Source organism: Schistocerca piceifrons, chromosome 7 (assembly GCF_021461385.2).
Source record: "Schistocerca piceifrons isolate TAMUIC-IGC-003096 chromosome 7, iqSchPice1.1, whole genome shotgun sequence".
NCBI classification, from domain to species: Eukaryota; Metazoa; Arthropoda; class Insecta; order Orthoptera; family Acrididae; genus Schistocerca; species Schistocerca piceifrons.
In genome coordinates this window covers 84,965,764-84,984,394 of record NC_060144.1, presented here as the reverse complement: position 1 = coordinate 84,984,394, position 18,631 = coordinate 84,965,764, and the positions used below count along the sequence as shown (strand labels likewise).

Genomic DNA, 18,631 nt, shown 5'->3' with positions numbered 1-18,631 from the left:
AGTCGTTTGGCATTTACCGGCGTGATGTGTGGCTTATGAGCAGCCACTCGACAATGAAATCCAAGTTTTCTCATCTCCCGCCTAACTGTCATAATACTTGCAGTGGATCCTGATGTAGTTTGGAATTCCTGTTTGATGGTCTTGATAGACATCTGCCTATTACACATTACGACCATCTTCAACTGTCGGCGCTCTCTGTCAGTCAACAGACGAGGTCTGCCTGTACGCTTTAGTACTGTAAGTGTCCCTTCACGTTTCCACTCCACTATCACATCGGAAACAGTGGACCTAGGGACGTTTAGGAGTGTGGAAAGCTCGCGTACGGACGTATGACACAAGTGACACCCAATCATCTGACCACGTTCGAAGTCCGTGAGTTCCGCGGAGCGCCCCCTTCTGCGCTCTCACGATGTCTAATGACTACTGAGGTCGCTGACATGGAGTACCTGGCAGTAGGTGGCAGCACAATGCACCTAACATGAAAACATATTTTTTGAGGCTGTCCGTATACTTTTGATCACATAGTGTGTTTGTATGATTCTTCGTGGAAATGTGATGCATCTCATCTGCCTTACTTCCGTGAGTTACTGAGGTGAGATGAGACACCTACAAGTCTCACACTACGCTTCCTTATGCGTACGATCTTTCTTGACAAAATAACACTCTTTTGTGAAATCATACGAAAAGTGACATTTTCTCTTTCTATCCTCAGGTATTTTCACATGATACGTTTATTAAACGAGAATAACACTTTAGTCATCGAAGTACACGTTACTATGCACTTCACGCCGATTACAGCCGCAGTAAACACTTTCTGGAGAAGTCGAGTATTTTCTCGAATGATGGCTCTATACGTAGGACGTGCTTTCAGCGTCGATACAGGATACGCAGCATGCAACGCCATCTGTGAGATGACTTTTTCAACATAAATTTGTTGACATAAATTAAACAAACTAGGCTGCATTTACTTGTTGCGCTAACAGATGGCGTTATTTCAGTACTTGAGACAAGCTTGCAACAGTATTTTGCAAAATCGGGACAAATTGGGGTGTTATCGGGATGTCGGGACATGAAGGTCCATAACGATGACAGTCCCGATATATCGAGGTGGTTTGAAATCCTATTCCAAGAAAACAAACACTTGTTTCTTTGATTACCGGTACACTGGAGGATTGATACTAAGTGACACATAAATGATACACAACAGAGTATTTCGATCAAGGAAAAACAGTCGAAAACATCGCATCATTCTTCATCATTAGAATGCCAATTTATCATTTGAGGAATCTTACATGGAATTAATGTCTCATTTCTCATATTCTCCTGACTTATCTACCGCCGAACGACTGCTTTTTATCCCCTTATTTTAAATAAACACACCGATTTTCATCAACCCACAAAGCTTTTGGATACTTTCAAACCTATGTTTTTGAGGTATCGACACTAGAATTGAAAATAAAATGTTATCAGTTTTGGTTCTAACGCAAATAAAAGGCATCAGTTTTAAAGGCGAATACTTTGAAAGCCAATAAAATAAGTTATATAACGGAAATGCTTTTAATTCTTTTTTTTTTTACTAAAACTCTAAAATGCATCCTGCAGAACAACTTTACATTCGGATCTGTTGTAGTTCTGACCTGGTACCCTAGTGTTGCTGACAAATAGCCCAGAACACCAGCAAAGTACCCAACGAACATTGAAAGTCGTTTCAGGTACCACTCAGCGATCAAATTTGTGATTAAGTCCAACCATCATCCCCTTATGGATGCCGACAAAAGCCTCCTTTGCGGTTCGGAACATCTTCCGAAAATCCCGCTGAATCTCGCCCTCGCAGTTAATCAAACATAAATTGTAGTCTCCGCATTGAAATCAGAATCGAATAATTACCCCTGCTACAACCCACCTTTCTTTCTTTCACTTACGCCATAGTCCCGCGGCGGTCGCAGGGTCGGCGTTGTTACAACAGATGTGGCAATGTTAGTTTTAGGGACGGACAGATGCCCTTCCTGCCGCCACCCCATACCCCCCAGGATGGAATCAGTGTACTCCAATTGTGTGCGTCTAGTGGAAATCGTGAAATAGTGCGGACGTGTTTCAAATGTCTGCGAAGCGTGTAACTGAGGCGGAACGTGGGGACCAGCCTGGTATTTACCTAGCGGGATGTGGAAAACCGCCTAAAAACCACATCTAGGCTGGCTGACACACCGGCCCACGTCGTTAATCCGCCGGGCGGATTCGATCCGGGGCCGGCGCGCCTACGCTAGTCCAAGAAGCAGCGCGTTAGCGCTTTTTTTTTCTTTTTTTTTCGTTGAATTTGTTTGTGGCGGACGTCCGATGACACCTATTCAGGTTGATCGTTGATTCTTTCACTCAGTTTTTTTGTTACAGAGGGCAGCTAAACCCGTTGACCGAACACGCTGAGCTACCGTGCCGGCAAACTTTTTACTCGAGGGAAGACTTGAACCAAGGACCTCTCGTTCCGCAGCTGCTCACGGGACCACGGCGCTCCTGTCGGCTACCCTGGCGGGTCACAACCCACCTCTAGCAACTTAAATAATTTAATGCGGAGAGTACCGCGCGCACCCGTGCTGCTACACTGCCACCCTCCCCTTGATAGTTGGCCAGAAATAGTCAACCTGTTTCGCACTTGTCCAGCTTCCGGGCAAAAACGGTTGTCAGGAGACGTTTCATACTTGCCCGGCGCTGCTATGGGAAGCCGACAGTCGCCACTGCGTAATCGGCTGCCGGTGACGGCAGATCGAGGCGATTAATGGAATAGTAGCTGCGGGGCTTTGTTGGGGTTCACATCTGACGGTATTTAATGGTTTTATCTGTAGTCTCCAATGCATCCGTGTTTTTCTTGTCAAATTATGCGTCTTGTTGTTACCTGTTTTGATCATGTTGGATGCTAAAACGTTTTTAATTCCAACATTGCTTAAAACGAAACTAATCGAACCAGATCCAGTTGAACTAGAACTAATTGGCCCCTTGAAGCAAAAGTCAGATCGACATACCTAGCTTTGCAGAGGGATAATTCCGTCCTTACGGCGCTTTTGATTACGATGAAGTAATGAAATTCCAGCTGACAGTTTTACAATTCGTTTATGAAATTAAAAAAAAGAAAAACGCAGTAAATGCAAGAGTGGCTACTTGTCCTAGCACGTCCGATGGACACCATTCAGCACAGGGTAGCCAATACCACACATTACAGTCCCGTCACCAAGATTTCATAGTGACATTTTGCACGTCTCCCGCTGTCTCAAACCACTCCAAAACCTCATTACTAAATTTATTCGATTTATAAACTAAATATTAAAAGCTTTTTTTAACCATTGTTTTTCATTTAATATTTTTGTCTATTAAATTATAATACACTACTGGCCATTAAAACAGCTACACCAAGAAAAAATGCAGATAATCAACGGGTATTCATTGGACAAATATATTACACTAGACCTGACAAGTGATTACATTTTCACGCAATTTGGGTGCATAGATCCTGAGAAATCAGTACCCAGAGCAACCACCTCTGGCCGTAATAACGGCTTTGATACGCCTGGGCATTGAGTCAAACAGATGGCGTGTACAGGTACAGCTGCCCGTGCAGCTTCAACACGATACCACAGTTCATCAAGAGTAGTGACTGGCGTATTGTGACGAGCCAGTTGCTCGACCACCGTTGACAAGACGTTTTCAATTGGCGAGAGATCTGGAGAATGTGCTGGCCAAGGCAGCAGTCGAACATTTACAGTATTCCAGAAAGGCCCGTACAGGACCTGCAACATGCGGTCGTGCATTATTCTGCTGAAATGTTGGGTTTCGCAGGGATCGAATGAAGAGTAGAGCCACGGGTCGTAACATATCTGAAATGTAACGTCCACTGTTCAAAGTGCCGTCAATGTGAACAAGAGGTGACCGAGACGTGTAACCAATGGCACCCCATACCATCACGCCGGGTGATACGCCAATATGGCGATGATGAATACACGCTACCAATGTGCGCTCACCGCGATGTCGCCAAACACGGATGCGACCATCATGATGCTGTAAACAGAACCTGGATTCATCCAAAAAAGACATTTTGCCATTTGTGCACCCAGGTTCGTGGTTGAGTACACCAACGCAGGCGCTCCTGTCTGTGATGCAGCGTGAAGGGTAACCACAGCCATGGTCTCCGAGCTGATAGTCCATGCTGCTGCAAACGTCATCGAACTGTTCGTGCAGATAGTTGTTGTCTTGCAAACATCCCCATCTGTTGTCTCAGGGATCGAGACTGGTTGCACAATCCGTTACAGCCATGCGCATAAGATGCCTGTCATCTCGACTGCTAGTGATACGAGGCCATTGGGATCCATCACGGCTTTCCATATTACCCTCCTGGACCCACCGATTCCATATTCTGCTAACAGTCATTGGATCTCAACCAACACGAGCAGCAATGTCGCCATACGATAAACCGCAATCGCGACCTTTATCGAAGTCGGAAACGTGATGGTACGCATTTCACCTCCTTACACGAGGCATCACAACAACGTTTCACCAGGTAACGCCGGTCAACTGCTGTTTGTGTATGAGAAATCAGTTGGAAACTTTCCTCATGTCAGCACGTTGTAGGTGTCGCCACCGGCGCCAACCTTGTGTAAATGCTCTGAAAAGCTGATCATTTGCATATCACAGCATCTTCTTCCTGTCGGTTAAATTTCGTGTCTGTAGCACGTCATCTTCATGGTGTAGCAATTTTAATGGCCAGTAGTGTACATACGTCTTAGTTGTTAAGTAACTTTCAAAGACATAATACTACATAATATTAAAGTTATTTGAAAAAGGAACAGAAATAACAATAAAGTTTAAAATGTTTCATTTTCCCTGAGTGCGACTGCCAACATGTGCATAGGTTTGATACATCCTGTGAAGAAAGTGTGGTGGCTTTGGATTGAATATTCTTATTCGTACGCACAGTTCGTCAAACGTTTGTATATTCGTCCTGAAATAGTTGAAAAATTGATCACAATTATTTCTCAAGTGCTCAAAAAAGTGTAAAGAATGTCCCAAGATAGCATCTACTCATGTTGACTGGACGACGACACTGCATCCTATTCTTTCTTTTCTTCAGGCGACTATAAAAGAACGCTCATGCATATAATTTACTAAGAATCATTTGTACGGGCGGCATCTGTGTTGACATGATAAGCGCACAAGTGTCAAACGACCCAAAGGCAATGGCTAAGAGAACAGTGGGGTAACGCGTCACTCCTATTACTATTACGATTAACACAACTAATAGTAATCAGTATGCATAGACAAAAGTAGTTCTCCAGACATCACTTGTCGATGATAATTTTTCTCTGCTTATAGCATGATAACAATTCGTTAGAAGAATTAACAGAGAGGGGAATTTCCCATATGTTGCCCTTCCATGGGAGGGCTCACTGTTTGTTAACTGAATAGTCCTTACGTTAGATACTAAGTTTTAACTGTGGTCGACGGAGCAGGATATTCTTTTTAACTGATGATCTTACTTGAGGTAAGGAAATATGACTCTTTGAGGTAACAAACATTGTTAGAGCTGAGTTGTGAGTTTTATGAAGTCAGTTCACCTCGCATTCTGATGGCACGAAAAGAACAACTGAAATGGTTGTGAGTTCTTACCTCTTTCAACGGCAACGGCAGTAAATTGACGTAGGAACTCAGTTAAATGAAAATTATCAGCGTTTCTCTGTATCTTTCAAATTCAAAAGCAAATTGACATGTCGTTTATATAACACCCAGTATTCAATTTCTTATGGTTTTATTTCTAGGCGCTACAGTCTGGAACCGCGCGACCGCTACGGTCGCAGGTTCGAATCCTGCCTCGGGCATGGATGTGTGTGACGTCCTTAGGTTAGTTAGGTTTAATTAGTTCTAAGTTCTAGGGGACTGATGACCTCAGAAGTTAAGTCCCATAGTGCTCAGAGCCATTTGAACAATTCTTTTTATTTCTGAAATGATACTTCGGTGCTGTCAAACTCCACAGCGAGAGTCTTTGCGAAAACAGTTGCTAAAATGAGCTTCGAATGACGAGTATTGCTTGGAATCGGAGTCGCACGACCGAAAATACCGAGGATTGTTATCGTTGGTTCTTCAGCTGGGTTTAGTATGGCACCAGTGCAGATCTAGAGCATTGCTGTTATTGATGCCTCTTTCATTTCTTGGTCTAAAACGATGCAACTCTCTCGATTTTACCGCCCGGCGTCACCGAGCAAAATAATAGGAAGTCAGTTCTGTTCAGGAAAGCCACAAGAGTTACAAAAATTATGGTTGAAACGTTACGAAACTACACAGTCATTACCGAGCGAGGTGGCGTAGTGGTTAGCACACTGGACTCGCATTAGGGAGGACGACGGTTCACTCCCCGTCTCCAGCCATCCTGATTTAGGTTTACATTTATTTCCCTAAATCGTTTCAGGCAAATGCCGGGATGGTTCCTTTGAAAGGGCACGGCCGATTTCATTCCCTAACCCGAGGTTGCGCTCCGTCCCTAATGACCTCGTTGTCGACGGGACGTTAAACACTAACCACCACCTACACAGTCATTGTTCAAGAATGTTGTAGGCGCCGGCGATGACAGTTGTCTGAGACAGCCTGGAGTTTAATATAAGACATTCATGCTCAATGGTAGCAAATAGATAACGTGCGGTAGATGTGAACATCGGTCTTCTCTGTCGGCCTTCGCGGAAGCCATCGAGGAATCTGCCATTAGGACTGCCATTCGTGGAATTCCTATTCAGTCACTGCCACTTAACATGTTTCATAATAAGATTACATGTTCATGCTCTTCTCAAGTCACTTCAATTGCGTTTTAGATCCCACACAAAACGCAAAGTACAACGCACCTTCATATCGTATAAGAAAAGTACAAATATTGGTTTTCTGGGGACTTCAAGTTTTAATACACACATTCACCTAATCTGTGCTACGGCCGCAGCTGCTCATTTCGATGTGTTTATTCGGTGTTAGAAAGGTTTTAATGTACCAGGTCAGGTGCGAAATGCTATCAAATTTTGTCCATGTCCCTCCAGTTTAATTCAGGAAAAGAATATTTTGATTGTTACAAAGGTTCAGGTATATGACTAATTTCCTGAAGTACTAGAAAGATGCTTAGGTCGTCGCTTCATCACCATTATAGCACGACGTATGTTTGAAAAAAAAAAAAAAAAATACGTGAAGCTAGGCGTAGTTCTTTTACTACGAACACAAGCAATATATCAATTACTCAGAAAAAATATTGATAACGAAGCAACCAATCACAACAGCTTAAATCTATGTACGCTGGCTAACAATTTTTAATACCCTACTTGTATGATCAGTCAATAGGACTACCGCTGAGAACACCTTCTTTACTTGTAAATGTGATAGTGGATCTGATCTTCGCCATCAAAGAATAAATTACAGGTAGATGCTCAATGTTTATCTCCTAATAGGCATGAAAATACTATAGATGACAGTGATAACATACGACGTGAGCGGAACATGATCAATCTTTCATTCATTCTTTTCATTTATTTTATTTTTCATTTATTGGTTTCAAACATCATTTGCTTAACGCTATGCAAGATGAGAGGACAAATCACACTTTGCCTTTAGAAATACACAAGTGGTCTAAAACGAACAATGTACAGTGTACGTTTACGTATGCTTTCTTATCAAATATCGATCGTCGCCATTTTTCATTACGCAACAACTTTTTCTAAAGTTTTGGTGCGTCATAAGCTTTATTACGGCAAATAAATCAGAAATTTCATTGCAAAAGGTATTCAATTTTGTCGCATCCTGTGAGCAGGGCATCGACCGCGTTGGCGCGTCGGTAGCTGGGCAGGGAGTGGTAGTTGGGTGGTCGACAGCACCAATACACAGCTTAGCTCGCTGTTGTGTGGCCGGGACTGGCTGGTGATTCGCCGTCTATTGGTGTACAATTTGCCGACCAATCATTGGGAAAGTGCTGTCGAAAATATCCAATGTAAGTTCACAAATTATCTGAGTTCTCTGGTGAAGCTGTGTACGTAGAGGTGTCGCCGAAATTTGATTTTTCTGTGGATTTTTGCGTGGAATTTGGTCATACATGGCACCGTTTGCATGAAACAAGATGGGAGGCCATATTTGTTATGTGTAATTTTGCTCAGGATGCGCGTTTCAATTCATGTTCTACATTATGGAATATTTTTGTGTTGAGTGCAATTTTGGTATTTTTTAAAATTTTGCTGTGTGCAATATGATGGCGCGATCATTATACCAAAGTCGGAATTACGGCTGTGGTGAAATTCGTAGCGTAAGGCGCTTCTCGCCTTTATGCCCGAGTCCTGGAAAAGTAAAACGCTACTACGAACTTTCCGAATGTTTGAGGTAATTTAATGTATAACTGCTTTGTTGTCACCAGTGATGATTATTTTAATTACATAAGCTATTTAAAAGAACTTTTATGAGAGATGACATAACCTCACTTTTTTACTGCATTTTGTTGCAGATAGCGACGTCGTTAATATTGCAGCTGAAAGCTTGCAATGGAACAACAGCTAGGAGATGGCCAAGTTACTGTTATGCAGGCCGTGCCTGCAGGTGCAGCGGGACAACAAGTTCAGGTATTAGTTTTGTGTTGAAGATTCTTTGTTTTGATGTATTTGTAGATATCCGTAATATAGCTTACAAATCGTCTTATCTTTTTAAAGGTTGTACAGGTTAACCAAGCAGGACAAGTAATACAAGGTTCTAATGGGCAACAGATTATGGTTCATGCTGTTCCACAGAGCCCACAAACCATTCAAGTGGCAACACAGGGTGGACAGACATTGCAGCCAATTCAAGTTTTACCAGTTTCCAGCTTACAGGTAATATTCCCATTTTTAGTTCACAAATATGTTTCACATTCAGAAGAACTTTTATTAGTCTATGTTACCAGTAAGATGTTGTAATGGATACATTTTGCTTTTGGGGTAGCTGTCAAAAATCATTAAGACATAAAAGTGGAACATTTCGTGAATGTTTTAGTGTATAGTTGCTAGTTTTCAGTCTGATGTAGTAGTGAACATGGTATGTAAACAAATAAATGGAATTAATTAGAAAACTTTTTTTATGATTGAGACTATTCCACGCACCTGTATAAGCTTATAAATTTTGCAGAGGAGTTTTGTAATTTAGTCTAGATTATCCAACTCATTGGATTTCCTTATTTTTTTGCCACAGGATATGGCCCTCATGTGCATATTTTTTATAGTGGGCCTAATTGCTTTTCATAGCTGCTGTTTTAAAAGGATATTGTTAAGGGACATCCACTTTCTGTTGATCATAATTCTATCCATTTCCTAAGTTTTTCTTACAGTGTGTCTTTTTGCCAAATAGCTTATTCCTCTTGTTGATTAAAAGTTAGCATTTTGCACAGTAACGCACAATCTATAGTCTATTTTAAAGCTGAGGAATAGTGAGATGATGATAGTTCTTTAAATTGTTGAACAAGACAATGATCTGCTTTACAAATAGGTTTATCCTTTTTTACTAGTGGAACTGTGTAATGTTGCCTCCAGTCGTATAATTCAATTTTCGTTAAGTACCACTTTTTAAGTATTGTCTTAATAAATGCTGTTGACATGAAAAAAAAGTTATACTTTGATGTACAAATTGTGTACTTCATATATCGTAACTTTCCCAAGCACCTGAAATACTTTTACACCTTTATGTATTCCATTTTTTCAAATATTGTTTTTATGCATGTATGTTTGAAATTTGTAGGGTGGTGCAGGACAACAAATTGTCATACAGCAGCCACAACAGGCACAGATCATTCAGACTTCAGATGGACAAACTTTTATTTATCAACCAGTGCAGATTGATGGTGGCGTTCAGCAAACAACTCAGCCAACTGGTGAGTTTAAGTTAAATGTCAATTGAAACGACACTTCAACCTGTCAGTAGTATACTATGGCAATTTTATCACTTTATCAATGTGTGAGTCTGTTGTAAATAAATCAGGTATTGCAATGGCTATTAAATACTACATAACATCCAGTAGTATGATTTATTGAACATACTGTCATCACTTTGAGTCATGGGTATGAATTTATAGAAATTGATAAAACTTTGGGGCAATAGAAATTGAGGTCTTAATTACTTCTGCGTGTCACTTCTACTTTTGTAGTTATTTGGTACAACCACATGTGGTATCAACACTGTGTGTAGAAGGCAGTTCACTCTGTGTACTGCACATCTGCCTGTGGTGGTCCATGTGCAGGGAGAAGTTTGCTTTGTCAGCTCCGTGTACTCCTTTCTGATAGCAGAGTTCTTAAAAAAATTTAACACCTGTGCTCCCTCAGGGAATTCCGAAGGAGGTAATGTATGCTTGCATTGGATTTTTTTATGTCCATTGACCAGTGAGACAACATGTTAGATGTGAACTGATTCTTCCTGTTCATGGCAAATGATAAGTAATGTCTTACGTCAATGAGCATGAGTACGTAGTAAAGAGGCTGTAGCCTTGAAACTAGTTGTGACTAAATAAATAATTATACAAAAGTTTTGGAAGAGTTATTTCATAAAATATTATCAGCTGTAGTCATGTAACAAGCTCTTATGAAGACAAATAAAGAATTATTATGGAATAGCCTACTTAATGTTATTTAGTTTGTTTATGGTTTCCATGAACTGCTTAAGGTAAATTCTGGGATAATACCTTTGGAAAGGAATGGATCACTTTCCATCCATATTACATCTGACAGCTTTGATATTTATAGGATGTTAAACCATAATCTTCCTTTCTTACACTCTTTCCCTAAGCAAATTGAAATTAGCAAGATTTTGTTCTCATAAGAACTGTTTCTTGCATTGGGATAGACTGATTTTATATCTCCATTCAGCCTTTGATATGTAGGTTGTTGTGCTTCACAAACATGCTCAAGACATATGCATTAATGGTTCCATTTGGAAAGGCTGAATTCTGAAGATGTACAGAAGTAATGTAACTTGCCCACAAGATATAAGTACTGTTGATCTTTCTGTTGCAATTCATCAAATACTAGTACTTTTGTGTATAGGTGCCCACCTATTAGCTGTGTTGTTTCATGTTTTGTGTATATGTAATACTTTGGGATCAGGAGGAATGCTCAGCAAGAGTCAGCTTTGGCCAGTGATGTAATTTAATGTCTGGTCCCACATCACCTTTCTGATAGCAATGGCAACAAGGGGGGAGGGGGAGGGGACTGGTTGTGGTGACAGATTAATGTGTAGCTTTGCCCAAGGTCAAGGTTAAGTTGGGAAGTGACAGTTTGGTTGTGAGTTGGAGAAGACAACAAATGTGATACTAAAATCATGGTTGAGGTGACACTCATCTGTAGCTTATCCCGTTAGGGGGAAAAAAAAAAAAAATATATATATATATCATATTATTTGCCATATTGTTTACATTGTTAGTCACTGGTCAAATCCGATGAATCATACCAAACTTTCCTTAGAATCTATGTACTGCACAACTAAACTGCACGACTGGGTAATCACTAAGTTCATGGAACGAACATCACCAACTTTATTTTAACCAGTCTGTTGCTCACAAAGGCATGTTCAAAGCCTCCATTTCTTTTCAGGCAAACACACAATTCTGTGTAGTGAAATGTGTCTTCCATTTTATAGTCTGAGTCTGCTGTTTGTAGGAAACATGCTCCCAAACTGCCTATTGGCTTCTGTCTCGGGTTCTTCGGCTGACGTTTATCTAATGATTTTTCTGACGTTTCGCCAGCACGAGTGGCTGGCATTGTCAAAGCTTCACCCTCCATTGCCACTCGTGCTGGCGAAACGTCAGAAAAATCATTAGATAAACGTCGGCCGAAGAACCCGAGACAGAAGCCAATAGGCAGTTTGTCAACAATTGGCCACGAAAGCCTTAACAATTTTGTGAAACATGCTCCCGATTAAATTTTTTGTTTAACTCTTTGCTGAAAGATCTGTTAGATTTTGCTATAGAGTGATTGTTTATTTGTAAATCACTATGGATAGCAGCATTGTGCAGGTGAATACTTGCAGGTTGACTGCATTAGAGTAGGTGTCACACAAGTTTTCGTCGATAAATGTCTAAAATGTGTTCTCTCTCCACACATTTGATCAGCACACAAGTATTATGGAAATGCTTCTGATGCTCTTTCTGTAAGTCACTATTGTGGAAAATTACAGAAATGGTATTTGAGGCTGACTGCAAATAGATTCTACTGCTACATTTAGTGTAAGAACCATGAAGATAAGGTGAGAGAAGCTGCAGAGCTTTTATCGATGTTTATAGGTGGTTGTTTTTCCTTCAGTAGGTCTGTTAGTGGAACAGAAAAGGAAATGCTACTAGTACCCCCCGCCCTCCGCCCATCATGCACTGTAAGGTTCTTGCGGAGTATGTACATAGATGCAGTGCACTTAACTATGAATTGCAGCACCACCTTTACTCAGCATTATTCTAAAACATTGCACATATTGGTTGACACTTTTCGCTAGCTTCTCATTACAGTTGGGAAGGAAATTTAAAATTTCGGAAGTACACTAATTATCAATGACAAATATAACCTGAAGAAAGGGTGATGTTTGCATTCTGGTTATTAGCATCTAGGAGGTAGTCACATTAATGATTGTTTTGCATTTAAATAGCTGCTACATGTTGGGTAGTTTCTGATGTCTGCAGTGACACATGAGGCATTTCGAGGATTTTGTTTAAGTACGTAGAAGATTGGTGGCACAAGTCTACGACGGGGCAGTTGACCAGGCTACGGGTAGTTCTTTGCCGTATTATAGAAGGCGGAGGGTAGTGGGCCGATAAGCCCTGCCACCTTTTTTGCCTGAGATAAATTCCTGGTATAAGGAACAATAATGATTAATGAAATTACGTATTACCTGTCACATGGGCTAGCTGATAAAATCTGCGGGTCAACAGAAGTGTCAGATTCCATCTGTCTCCTTTGACCCATGGTGTAAGGGTGTTATGGTGTGTGATGTCATTAAGGTGTGGAGTTTGAGTTGGTTGTGTTTGTAGATGTCGTCTTGTTGTGTTTGATGGCACTGTGTGTGTGGTGTTGTGGTTTTGGTTTTGGTTTTGGTTTTCATATTGTAGGTGTTGATTCTTTCGTATCAATAGCTGTGGTTGAGCTGTATAGGTCAAGGGAAGTGTCAGAATTTATTTTATTTTTTATTTTTATTATTTTTTCCTTTTTTTGTGTGTTTTGGGTCATGGTGTGTTCTTTTTACTGTTATATTTAGCTTGTCCCCTTCCTGAAGCCCCCCGTCCCTGCGGTAGTCCCGTTAGTTTGATTGTATTTTAGAAGGGAGATGTTATTGTCTTATTTATACGTATTGTCGTGTTAGTTGCCATGTGTATATAGTGACGTCATTAGCACCATAGTAGAGATGCTTCCATAATCCCAAATCTGCTTATGTAGCTTGTTAGAGGGAAGATAGCATTGTCCCAGGTAAATTATTTTTATGTATTGTCAAAAGTTTGTAACATAGCAGTGATAACATCAGGCACGTAATTAGAGCCATCATGATTATAATCAATGAAAGTAATAGTCTTTCATATATTTTTAATTTTAATTGTCTTAAATACATACACTTGAATATGTATTAAAAATTGTTGTAAATAGTTTTGGTATAAAAGAGATAACTCACCAGATAGCAAAGATGTCGCGTCCTCAAGAGAGACAGGTACAGGAGAATGAAAACATTATATTTATGTTTGCCTTTTGCAACTCAGTGCCTCTGCCAGTCATATTCACACTTGTTTACTTTCAATAAAACTGTTGTTGTCTTTAATTTTTTAATGAAAAGAAACACAGAGCTTTTCATTACTTGCTCAGTTCTCACCCGATGTGATCATGTAATGAGTTTATCTTTCTCATGGTCCCAGTTAGATCTTTGAGTGCCTTCGCAATTTTCTACTAATCCTATTTCTTTCTCTTTGACATTTACGCCATGGATCTCTTGGATCCCAGAAGCACCGTTGATATTTATATTCTTCAGCCTGCATAACTACATTCTCTTCAGAAATCTCCATTGTTCACCCAACTCGGTGTCCAACAGCAGAAGTAAAAAAGATGGCAGACAAAATCTTTCTGTACTACTAGTGCCGAAGCAGAGAGGATATGAACTTCCTTTGATGATTCGCTAAAAAGCCAACAACCAACAGAACACTAGCAGATGTGAACTGAACACAACTGAATCCAAGATTGCATGCATTTATCTACTGCTTAAACCAGAGAGTTCTCATTCACGTGTGTTCACTCCTGTGTACACCAGGCTTTAAATTACTGTAGACTGTTAGTTCCTTATTTCTAGAATCGTCGTAAATTTTTGCCACTATTGTCCACTGAATTCTTTGCCATTCATGTGCTAAAACTTACTAACAGTTGGTATTACCATTTCAGTTATGTAATTATTGGCTGGTCTTGAATGTATGTTTCATTTCATCTCATCTCAAGGTAAACAGGGGAAGTGTTAGTCACAGTTTGCTTTCATTTCTGTTAGGAATGAAATATTGTAAATATGCCAACAGTGATCAACTTGAATGGAAATCTGGTGCAGCTGGCAGCAGGCACAGGCCCTGCTGCTGTAACAGCAGCAGCTCCAGCTCCGGTTGTCACAGCAGCAACGCAACAGCAGATCAACACCACAAGTGCCAGCCCTGCTGCCACAGCTGTTCCCCAGGCTGTGGGTGTCAATGGGAGTAATATTGTAATGGTCAGTATCACTTCATTTTCTTGTATGTTAACTTTGGAGTGGGTAGAAGCTTTTTGTTGTGACTTGGCAAGACAGCCAAGCCACTATGAGGTAGCCGAAAGGCACGCGTTCAAGCTCACGCAGGCTGGCGTGAGGTCTGGAACAGTTAAAGGAGTTGAGTCTAGTAAAAAAAGTACGTAGCTTCTGGAATACTTTACTTTAATCCATAATTGAAGAACATCGGCCTGACGGTACATGCATCACAAGATAAATAGCAATTGATAATGGCGCCTTGCTAGGTCGTAGCAAATGACGTAGCTGAAGGCTATGCTAACTATTTTCTTGGCAAATGAGAGCGTAATTTGTCAGTGAACCATCACTAGCAAAGTCGGATGTACAACTGGGCGAGTGCTAGGAAGTATCTCTAGATCTGCCGTGTGGCGGCGCTCGGTCTGCAATCACTGACAGTGGCGACACGCGGGTCCGACGTATACTAACGGACCGCGGCCGATTTAAAGGCTACCACCTAGCAAGTGTGGTGTCTGGCAGTGACACCACACTTTTGGTGTTAAACACTCTTACTTACAGAAAGTGATGTATCTGGAGAGGTGCTGGCAGAAATGGAAAGGGGCAAAGGCAGATTAGAGCATAGAAAAGCTTAAGAGTAGGTGAACAAATTTCATTGAGATGGCTAAGCTTAAGGGAACAATGCCAAGGAGAATTCATGATATAGGAAGCATGTATGATTGGTAAAAGTCTAAAAAGGGACTAGTGGTGTGCTTAAGTGTTCTGTACAGGAATGTTGCCATGAGGTATGATGGGAACAGAAGAAAGAGTGTCAGCCGTTCCGTTATGCAGCCAATGGGAGAGCAGCAGGCAGGTATGTTCAAAGTATTGCACTCGGAGAAAGGGTGAAGCATTGCTGTAAATGAAGATTATAAATTGAATTGCTCCTTGGTAGAGTTGCATCTATTTAAACTGTGCTAGTAACTACAAACCAAAGTCGGTGTCGCCACTTCTGATATATTTGAAAAGGCACTAAAATATTTCTCTGTTCCGCGTCTGTGTGCAGTCGATCTGCAAAAGCGCAGTTAGTGGATCATTATTTTTTAATTAAATCATGGAAGAAGGTATGTGGATCAATGTTTATTAATAAAAGGAATGTCCAACTCTATTATGAATGAACATTGATCCACCTACTTTTTCCCACGATTGAATTGAAAAACATTGATCCACTTAAGCAGCTTTCGTTTCACTTCCAGAGGATTCCATCCACACAAACCTTTGATTCTCATTTCACCATCACATTTGATAAATTTTCATGCCTCTGCAATTCATCCATGAGACATGCACCAACAGACAACATTGCAGTGCAGAACTAACCACTTAAATCAGTCCACTTTATGGCAACTGCTGCTGTAATCACAAAGTATTTCTCTAAAAACTCACTTATACACCAAAAAATAGCAGACAAAACAGTGGCTTCAATTTTGGCACTAGAAATACATTGCTTCTGTTCTCTCCTCTCATTGATTATGTTGGAGATTCGTCGTATTCCTACACAAAACTGATGCACTGCCAACCTATGAGCAATAGGGATAAGCACCACTGTGAATGCCGCTGGCTCTGATGTAGACTTCCGTTTGTTTGATTAAACGTTAGCTGTATTACACAAGGAGCAAAAAGCTCAAATGTGTATATAAACGAAGAAGTTATATAGAGGCAGTAAAGTAAACAAATGAAGTAATGCCAGATATAACGTGAGCAGGAGAAGTGATGAGAGTAAGGGGAATTCTAGACTGTGTATTGTGGGCAAAGAATGTGAGGAAATGACGAAGACTGGTGTCAGGTTTTGTGAAATATATGAAGATTTTTGGGATGATTTTGCACTGGGAAATATGCTCAAAAGGGATTGGATAAAATTACACACATTTGATAAGGGAGAGCTGTGTGCAAGAAGATACATATAGTGTGTAACTGTTTTGGGTGAATATTGACATACTAATTGTGACTGTAAAGGGGTGGATTGCGAGGTGGCTGTGTGAACTACTTTGTTGCTGTCCATGATTCAGTTCTCGGGATGTGCTTTTTCTTCCCAAGGGTGCAGATTTATTGTGGGTGCTTGCATAAGGAAGTTGTTTTATTACACAATTTCACTTTTCCTTCCAAAATGTCTGTTTTGAGAATTTCCTTCATCGACTCTCATTGGGTGTGATGCTCAGGTATCTTAAGTATTGCACACTTGTTTCTGTAGTTTTTTTTTATTTGGGTCTACCATAATGAGTGAAAGAGAGCACAGAATACAAGCTTTAAATCAGTATAAATATGAGAACAAGAATCTATCATGTGGTGGTGTGGAAAATAGTATTAACTCAACCCTGTTGTGCAGGTATGACCACTACTTAGTAAATTGTTAAAACTGTTAATCATTTATGGTTATGTATTTGTAGTAAGTGGAAGATTTAAAACTAATTATGATTTTCTTGGCTCATTAAATGCCACTTTTTGTCTTTGGTCACGGCATGGACCTGGTCTGGGTTCAGTTCGCAGTCCAACCCTTACTTTGAATGTAAGGAAGTACTAATCAGTTAACATACACCTTTGGAGAGTGGGCTTCATTCGACTGAAGAATCACTGCCAAGAATTTGTCAGTCAAAACATCGAAAATTTTCGTATGCTTTGTCATTCAGCCTGTGGTGCTGTGCTGGTGGACCAACTTGACTCGCATAACAGTACTTCAGTGGTAAAAAAAAAAAAAAAAAAGCCTGCAGTTTATGTAGGCATGGGTGGTTGCTCCGCATGTCCACAGAAACTAATTGTGTGAAGTTCAGTCGTAATTTCTTTAACTTGCCAGGTGCCTGAATGAGGGGTTCTCAGAGCAGATAAATGAATGGTATAGCCCCCACAGCACCAGCAAGTCTTCGTCAATCAGAACTTAAGGCTGTTTACTTCATTGTACAAATATTTAGTGAACTGTTTCCTCTAACAGGTTACACATTTAATTTTTAAGACATTGCTACAAGTGCACATAACTGTTTGCTCTAGCAATGGGAGGCACCTTTAGTGTAATCTATTGTCCCTTTTATACCAAAACAAAGAATTCGTATCATACTAGTTTTAAGATATAGGTAATTAAATGTTTCACAGAGTCTTCAAAATCAACTGTAGTAATTTAGGAATTTAATTTTCATGTACTATATTGTTAGGATATGAGGTTCATAATCATACGTGCATAATCGTAGCTGCACATTTGTTGTTCTAGTATTGCCAAGAAGTACTGTATTTTTGCATACATACATGAAAGTAAATCACATGTATCTGGTGCCAGTTCTAATTTTATTGTTTTGGAATAAACAAGTTTACCAGCTGCTATCAGAAGCTTTTCCATGTATACCTTGGGAATAGCTAAATTTTAAGGTTATTTCACTAAAGACTCCTTCAAATTCTGTCTTATAGGACAATGAAAAAGTTGGTTTCTTTCATAGTGGAGTAGACAAGCACTGTATGTTGTGATTTTAGGGATGTCTTTGTGGGTCAATTTTGAAGCTTAGAGAATAGGTTTACATCATATTGTGGATGATGAGAGACAAGCATCCCTCCTGCAACTCTCAATGATTAGTGCCCATCATTTAGGTGGACTACTGGCACATATTGACATTTCTTCTCTACCTTGGAATGAATAAGAGTCGCATTCCATTTCCATGTGGTCTATTTTTTTTTTTTTTAAAGAAAAATGAGTGATCAGCTGACCTTAAGTTTATGATCAGTTGACTGTAAGTTCAGGTAGTCCTAGTGATGCATATGAACAAAAACATTAAGAGTTCTTCTGCTGATCTTCACATCCATTTGTCGTCCTCTTCAGTTGTGTAATTTGTGTTAGCGCCATGATATTATCATAGACAGGTGACAATGTCAAGTGATTCTC

General features: G+C 40.2%; 1 protein-coding gene across 2 annotated transcripts in view; it reads left to right on the top strand.

The window, feature by feature from the left end:
* Positions 1-7,900: 7,900 nt before the first annotated feature.
* Positions 7,901-18,631, top strand: part of LOC124805049 (nuclear transcription factor Y subunit alpha) — a 32,335-nt gene continuing 21,604 nt past the window's right edge. Inside the window, exons 1-5 of one of the 2 annotated variants that reach the window (XM_047265471.1) lie at positions 7,901-7,996; positions 8,501-8,615; positions 8,703-8,861; positions 9,760-9,892; positions 14,543-14,727. In XM_047265471.1, coding sequence (XP_047121427.1) covers positions 8,538-8,615; positions 8,703-8,861; positions 9,760-9,892; positions 14,543-14,727 — 555 coding nt within the window. In that variant the 5' untranslated portion in view covers positions 7,901-7,996; positions 8,501-8,537. Of the gene's footprint in view, positions 7,997-8,029; positions 8,380-8,500; positions 8,616-8,702; positions 8,862-9,759; positions 9,893-14,542; positions 14,728-18,631 lie in introns of those variants that run through there. The other variant, XM_047265472.1, reaches the window with a different exon arrangement.